We start from the raw sequence: 8,373 nt of genomic DNA on the forward strand, positions 1-8,373 counted from the left end.
TGATACAATCTTTGATTACAGAATTGCTGATAGAACTTAAAATTTTACAGGATTTTTAGAGAGAAGGGAGAGCTTTTTAGAGTGAGAAAGAGCTTGGCGAAAATTGCCCGTGCCTTCGTTCTTCCTCATGGGTTCCTTTTATAGGCGAAGTTTGCGTATTGATTGGTTGCCACGTGTCATCTTCTGATTGTGCCGACACTCGGCTTGCTACGTGTCGTCTTCTGATTGTGCCGACACTTTGCTTGCTACGTGTCGAGTCTTGGTTGGCTGATGGAGACCTTTGTCGTGTTGCTTCAAAGTCTCCAGGTGGGTCCCATGCTTATCTCATGTGGGTCCCTTGATGGTGATGTCTTGGATGCTTATACAGATATACTCTGTATAATTATTTTGTACCTAATACAAATATAGAAAGTCGAAAAGAAAATAATTTACAGAGTCTACTAGGATATTTTTAGAACAAAATTCAAATTTTAGGCTATAGAGATATTATTAGAAATTTTTTTTTTTTTTTTTTTTTTTATTCTTCGAAAGGGTCTTGTGCTAGGGGTCCGCCATACGGGTCGTTGGGATCGTTGTTAACGTCTTCTTCGTCGGAGCTTCAGTTCATTAATTGGTCGATGAGTTGTGCGAGTTTTTCCTTCTTTGAATGCTTAGATCTTTTTTGGCTTGAGGAAGATGTAGTTGAAGTAGTAGGACTTGATTTCTTTTGAGAAGGTTGCTGTAGTTGACTTGGTAAAAGTAGTGGAACTGTTTTTGAAACTGATTGGACAATCTGTTTCGCTTGCTTGATAGTGTCAAAGTGTTTCTGGATGTTTGAATAGCTACATCGGTCTTGATTATATTTTTCCCACCATTTTACCCTAAATTCTCGGACAAGAGAATAGGGCATATCTTGAAGATGTAGGGCTAGTTGGAAGTGCCATGAGCAGATCCAGGGAATGCCCATATCGATGTGGAAGTAAATCTTGTTTAAGGGTCCGATAGGTTGATCTGGAATATGCTTCTTGTAAAACTCGAAAGAGGTCTTGAGTAGATTGGCTGGGTAAATCGCGTCCGATGGTCCGAACCAGTACCACCATTCTGCAAACCATCCAGGTATTGCTTTTGAACAATTGTGGTCAAAGCTGAAGAACCAGGAGTGGTCGTAGGGTCTGAGGAAGAATGCCCTGAAAAAGGCATTTTGATAGTCGGTATAGGTATATCCTTGAATATGAAAACCTGGGGTAACAAAGGGTTTTGTTGTGTGATGGTGAATAAATCCAAGGTCTTTGGATTGGTGAATGTTGAGGATTTTACATGTTGAGTAGGCAATAGTGTTTTTGTCTTTTTGGTCTGGGTAATGGGTTACTTCGATAGATCTAGAGTCTACTAGGATAAACTCATAGAAGGTGTGGTTTTTGGTTACGTTATCGGTTGGATAGGGACAGTCTGGGTAAAAGGCTCTGTTTACAAAGGCTTTTAGTTGGGGTAAGGTTATGGGTTTGGTGAATTGGGTAGTCATTAGGTGCTGTTTTTGGGGTTTGACATAGTAGGTTGATTTGGTAGGGGTTTCGGGCTCTTTGGATGTTGGGACAGTCTCTTTTGAGGTAGATCCTTCCGCGGCTGCTTTTGCATAAGATAGCGGTGGATATTCCGCTAATGCTGAATATGGATTTGGTGTAAGAATTCGCCCTTGCAAATGTGGTTGATTCTTGGCATAATCCGATGCTGTCATTGGTTTTTTACTTTTTTGCTCAGCCATCTTGATTAGTTTTTCCCTGCAAGTATTCTCTTGTTAAGAAATCGGGTAAAGAGTTGTTTTCACCTTTGATATATTGTATATCAAAGTCAAATGCAGATAATATAGCCTGCCATCTTGCAAAGATTTGTTTAGATACAAGATTCTTTACATCTTTTTGTAATATTTCTTTTGCCGATTTGCAATCAACTCTTAGTAAGAATTTTTTATTAATTAAATCGTCTTGAAATTTGGATATACAGTTTACTATTGCTAGAACTTCCTTTTTAACAGTTGAATAATGTTTTTGAGGTCCTAACCAGATTCCTGAATGGAATCGGATTATTGATTCTGTTTTTGCTGTTGGTAATTTTTGCTTGAGTATTCCTCCATATCCTATTTCTGATGCGTCAGTTTCGACGATCATATTCGCCTCAGGATGTGGGAGTGTCAAACAAGGAAGAGTTTTGACTTTTTCTTTTACTTTTTTGACGAGTAAAGTGTGTTGATTAGTCCAAGGTTTTGGATTCTTTGGAAGTCTTTGGAATAAAGGTTGAATAGATTTTCTTAAATCTGGTAGGAAGTCTGAAACGTAGTTTAGACATCCTAAAAATCTTTGTAATTGAGTTTTATCTCTTAATTCGTCAGGGAATTTATTTGCAAATTCAATTGATCTTGCTATTGGTGTTATAGTTCCTTGGTATATAGTATGTCCTAGAAATCGTATTTTTGTTTGGAATAATGACATTTTCTTGGCAGACACAACTAATCCATGTTTCTTGATTATATTAAGGAATGTGTTAATGTGGCTTATGTGTTGATCTATTGATGTTGAATATACTAGAACATCATCTATATATACGATTGTGAATTTAGAATAATCATTGAATATGTTATTCATTATGTTTTGGAATTCACTTGGTGTATTTTTAAGACCGAATGGCATTACGTTCCATTCGTAATGTCCAAAGGGTACAGTGAATGCTGTTTTATATTTATCCTTTTCTGAAATTTGGATTTGCCAGAATCCACTTTTCATATCGAATTTTGAATAGATTTTTGCATTATATAATCTTTTTAATAAATCTCTTTTATTGGGTATTGGATATCTTATCCATTGTAGTACATCGTTTAGCGGTTTATAATTGATTACTAATCGTGGTACTCCACGTTCTATCTCTGCTTGGTTGTTTACGTAAAAGGCTGCGCAACTCCAAGGGGATTTGGAAGGCCTTATCAATTTTTTATCTAATAATTCTTTTATTTCCTTTTTACAGGTTTCTAATAAATCTTTATTCATCTGGATAGGTCTTGCTTTTGTTGGTATATTTCTTTCGTTAAATTCTTTTATATACGGTAGTTCTACCATGTGTTGTTTTCTTTGCCAAAAGGCATTTGGTAGCTCAGAGCATACTTGTTTTATCAAGTTGTTTTCTATTTCTTTTATTTTACTTATTGTGTATGGCGTTTTGAGTTGTTCCTCTATTTTTTTGTATGTTATTTCTTCTTGTAAGTATTGAATATGATTTTGTTTGTTCTTGATCAAATTGATCGTTTTTCCTATTGTATTTTGTTGTAGGTTCAATATTTCTTTTGTTTTCATAGGTGATAAAAATTCGAACGTTAATTTGGTTCCCATTATTTTCGTTGTTACTCCTATCTCATTTACTTTAAATGGATATATTTGCGTAAAAAATGGAGTTCCAAGAATTAATTCTTGTGATAAGTTTTTAACCATTATAAATTGATTTTTAAAACAATAACCTTGATTACATATTTTAGCGCTTGGTAATTTATATTGAACTTTTAAGTTGGTGCCGTTAGCTCCACTTAAACGTTCAGTTGTTTTTTCATAATATTTAGTTGGTATAATTCCTTCTCGGATGCAATTATAATCTGCTCCTGTGTCCATTAAGGCTATTACATTTATTTTGAAGTTGTTATCGATATGTAAAGTTATTTTTGTATACCATTTTTGGTAATTTATTTTGTTAATCATTTGTATATATTCTGTTTCATCTTCATTTGGTTCGCTTATTACTATTCCCTTTAGTTTGTCTAAAGACGTATTTTGATTACTTGTGGATGGGTCAGTTCTATTAGTGCCGTTTGGTTTATTGTAATTATTTTCTATTATTGCTAGTCTTGCATCCATATGGAATTGGCTCAGTTCTTGTCGGTTGACTGTTATTTGTAATTCCTTTATTTGACTTTTTATTTGTTTAACCTCGGTTTGTAATTCTCCTGTTGTTACTTGTCGGAACAAACTTTGGGTTGGATATTTTTCGAATATTTTGTTTAAACTAAAGGTATCTGGGGTTAATAATTCGCTTTCTCTACTAATTATTTCTTTTAGTCTTATTAAATAATCTCTTTTAATATCAGGGTTGTCTATTTTATCGATTATTTCCAATAAGAATTGTTTATCGTTATCCTTTGTAATGACATTAATTAATTTGCAGTTGCATAGGTTGTCAGATAACTCTGGCGGTTCTTCTGAAGAATTGCTTATATTGTCTATCTCATTTTCTGAGGTTTCGTTACTTGATTCGTTGGATGATTCTGATTCTGATATTAGTAATTTCATTAATTTTTGTTGAATATCAGGTTGGTCCTGGAATATTTCATTGATTTTTCTTTTCATTTTGCATTCTGAGGACTTATGTCCTGGCCTTTTACAATTGCAGCATACAATTTTTTGTTTATCATTTGGTTTATAAGATTTTCTATTTTTTGAATAATATTGATCATTAGATTTTTTATTAAATTTTTTATTTTGATTGTTATATTTTTGATAATGTCTCCTAAATTTTCCTTGATTATTTTTATATTTAAGTCTTTTATTTCTTGATGGGGGATTGAGTTGATTATATCCATATTGTTCACAAAATGATCCCATATTTGTTTTAAATTGAAATTTTTCATTTCTCTTTTTATCTTTATGGTCTTGGCATATTGCTAATCCTTCTTTTTTGATAAATGCGAACAATTGACCATAAGTTATTGAATTCCAGGGGATTGGCTGTCCTCCTGAGTATTCTTTTAATTTGTTTGTTACTCTTTCTGCGAAATATGTTGGTAATCCTGCTATAAATCTTTCTTTCCAAAAGGCTTGAGTACAATCATTTCTTTGAAATATGTTTGTTACAAATACATCTTTATACCATTTAAAATCTCCTAATGTCGGACATCTTAAATTGGTTAAGATTATTTTTTTAATTTCTAGTTTTTCTTTCGGATTTCCTATAAAGTGCATGGTTATAGTATGAATTAATACTTCTACTGCATTTTGTGTTTCTACTTGTTCCAATTCTCCTTCAGTATTTTCTACCGTTCTTGTTTCAGTATGGTTGATAATCGATTCCTGGGTAACCCTGTCTAGTGAGTTATCCCACCAGTATCTTAATGCTCCGTTGAACCCTACTATTAATAAGACGCATGATTGCTTATCATCATTTCCTTTAGCTTTATAGGCCATAGCGGCCATTCCCATTTCTTGTAATAAATTCATTATTTCGTATTCTGATCTTCCATCAATATTCCATTCATATATCCCGTCTCCGGAATACATATTTGCGGAATATTTATGGTGTTCTTCAAATAATAAATCCGGTGGAGTATGCCTCTTATAATATGGTTTTGTTGATTTATTTTTTATTCGATTGATTATTGGTTCGTCTTCGGATATTATAGCTGAAGTTGACTCGCTGTCTTCCTCATCTATAATATTTATATTTTTGCCTCTGTCTAATTTGTCTAGTCTGGATGCAATTGATGTTAAAATAGGGTTATCTGGTAATTTTACTTGCATGTTTATTGGTTTAAATATTGGTGGAGTTATGGATGAAAAGGGATGTTGTTCTTGTTTGTTAGTCTCGTTATTATTTATTTTTATATCTATTTCATTTATTTGTCTAGATATTGTGTGTAATATCTGGCTTTGATAATTGTTCTGTTGATATATTGATTTTATCTCTTGCATATAAATTGGATCTTTATCATCTTTATTTGCTCCGGTTTTGAACGGGGTTGCAATAACTTGTCTATTTGCAGTATTTATTTTTATATCCTTTAAAGGTGGATGGATAGATCTAATTTTGTTCCCATCCGTTTGTTCCCAAACCTGGCTTAATGTTGAATTTACATTAATTGATTTGAACGGATAATTTATTTTATTGGTGTTTGCATAATCTTCAAACCATTTGAAAAATGGAATGTCCGTTTCTTTGGATTTCATAAAATTATACCAATTTTCTCGATATAATATAGTTTCTTCTTTAGGAAATGTATTAAAATACCATTTCCTTTTTTCTTCGTTCTGTTTTGAATAAAAGTCTTCTTTTATGTATTGTTTATTTATTTCGTATGTTTTGGTTATAACATTTATTGATTTGAAGTCTGATAAAGTTGGTGAAGTTGGATACATATCTTGATGAGGCTCGGCTATTGGAGCTTTGAATTTAATTGGTTCTTCTTGTCTAACATTTTGATTTACGCTTTTTGTTTCTGAGTTTGTACTGGATTGACCAGTGCGATATTCAGAAAAGGAAGCTCTTGAGTGGTATGGACTTATTCTAGGTGGTAGCGGGTCTCTGTAAGATCCAAATTGTAATAATATTTTCCCGTCTCTTTGTTCAATTATTTTTGATATATTTTTCTGTTCAATATTTCTAGGAGGTTGCGTAATTTCAATTTTCCATTGATCCGGTATAGTTATCTCATCCCAGTTTAGTTGTTTAGGTGTGTATGTAGCTGTTGGAGTGTCTTTGCTATGAACTGCCAAAATTGTCGTTTCACCTTTATTATCTTGTAGTAAACATCTTGGATTAAATTCTGAAATTGATTGTTTAAAATATACTCTGTATAGTAATAAATATCCATGTCTTTCGTTTTGAAATTTAATTTCGGGTAGATGAACATTTAAGGTCAGAGTGTTGAGTATAGTTGGGTCGTGTAGACTGACTTGAAAATTAGGAGCGCAATTAAAATATACGGCTCCGTTGCATAAATTTGATTGGACGGCTCCAAGGAGTGAATCTTCGAATTTTAATAAAGTCTTGTCTCTTAATAACATAAGGATGGGTGAATCAATTCCTGTTCTTGATAATGGTTTTATAGCTACTTGAATTAATCCGAAATGGATGCAGTTGAATCCCTTTTGTTTATATTTTTCTAAAGCTAGTGAGGATAATAATTTGATTTCTTCAAACTCGTTTTGTAAAGACAGAGTTTGTTCATGTTCTTTTATTGAATAAGCCGTTTTAAAATCAAACGTTCCTATTTGATATATATTCTCAGGATTAATATGCGGTAATTGATTCTTTGAAATTTCTTGATTAAAGGTCGTTATTTTAGTCATTATTTCTCTAGAATTAATAGTTGAATAAGACGCTGAGGTTGACGCGGTTCTTGGTTTAAAGAATTTTCTAATCGAAGATGCCACGATTTTAATCTGATTTTAAACTCATAAAATTTTACTAACCGTTTAATTCGACTCAACTGCTGGCTTGCCAACGGTCTTACTGCCTTCTTCGGACTTGCTGCCTGGAACACCTACAGTAACAGAGTTTTACTTAGACGGTGAGGTCGTTTTAATGGGTTTAAAATAGATTAAAGTCAGATATCTTGATGGTCAAATTCTTTAGACCAGTTTGCATCGTTTTAGCATCTGATACCAGTTTTAAATTTATTCTCTTTGTATTGATTTGTTTACAAAGTTCTTATTTTATTTTTATTTTTATATGTTTTCTGGATTAAAGACAAACTTATGATGATAAGATTATGATTAATACTTACTTTTATTGATCTTGATGATACAATCTTTGATTACAGAATTGCTGATAGAACTTAAAATTTTACAGGATTTTTAGAGAGAAGGGAGAGCTTTTTAGAGTGAGAAAGAGCTTGGCGAAAATTGCCCGTGCCTTCGTTCTTCCTCATGGGTTCCTTTTATAGGCGAAGTTTGCGTATTGATTGGTTGCCACGTGTCATCTTCTGATTGTGCCGACACTCGGCTTGCTACGTGTCGTCTTCTGATTGTGCCGACACTTTGCTTGCTACGTGTCGAGTCTTGGTTGGCTGATGGAGACCTTTGTCGTGTTGCTTCAAAGTCTCCAGGTGGGTCCCATGCTTATCTCATGTGGGTCCCTTGATGGTGATGTCTTGGATGCTTATACAGATATACTCTGTATAATTATTTTGTACCTAATACAAATATAGAAAGTCGAAGGATTTGGATACATAAAGTTGTGGAGAATCACCAGGAAGTTGAATAAATCTCATAGGATTTGGCAAGAAGAAGTTATCCCACTTTCAAATCAGGTGATTCCAGTTTCCCAGTTTGGGAATAGCACTGCTTCTTTGTTGTTCCAATCAAACTAGGATGAATCTCTTTGTAAGAAGCTTGATTTGGATACATAAAATGGTGTAGAATCACCAGGAAGTTGAATAAATCTCATAGGAGTTGGCATGAAGAAGTTATCCCACTTTCAAATCAGGTGATTCTAGTTTCCCAGTTTGGGAATATCACAGCTTCTTCGTCGTTCCAATCAAACCAGGATGAATCTCGTTGTAAGAAGCTTGATTTGGATACATAAAGTGGTGGAGAATCACCAGGAAGTTGAATAAATCTCATAGGAGTTGGCATGAAGAAGTTA

General features: G+C 33.5%; 1 protein-coding gene across 1 annotated transcript; it reads right to left on the reverse strand.

Annotated features, from left to right (window-relative positions):
- Nucleotides 1–570: 570 nt before the first annotated feature.
- Nucleotides 571–7,939, reverse strand: LOC125599699. Its single transcript, XM_048772852.1, has 2 exons — nt 7,514–7,939; nt 571–7,270 (listed from the first exon to the last, which is right to left on the reverse strand). Exon 2 carries the CDS (start codon nt 1,739–1,741, stop codon nt 599–601), a length of 1,143 nt encoding a protein of 380 aa, XP_048628809.1. The 5' UTR covers nt 1,742–7,270; nt 7,514–7,939; the 3' UTR covers nt 571–598.
- Nucleotides 7,940–8,373: the final 434 nt, after the last annotated feature.

The sequence above is a fragment of the Brassica napus genome, unplaced genomic scaffold (assembly GCF_020379485.1).
Source record: "Brassica napus cultivar Da-Ae unplaced genomic scaffold, Da-Ae ScsIHWf_1963;HRSCAF=2611, whole genome shotgun sequence".
Lineage (NCBI taxonomy): Eukaryota > Viridiplantae > Streptophyta > Magnoliopsida > Brassicales > Brassicaceae > Brassica > Brassica napus.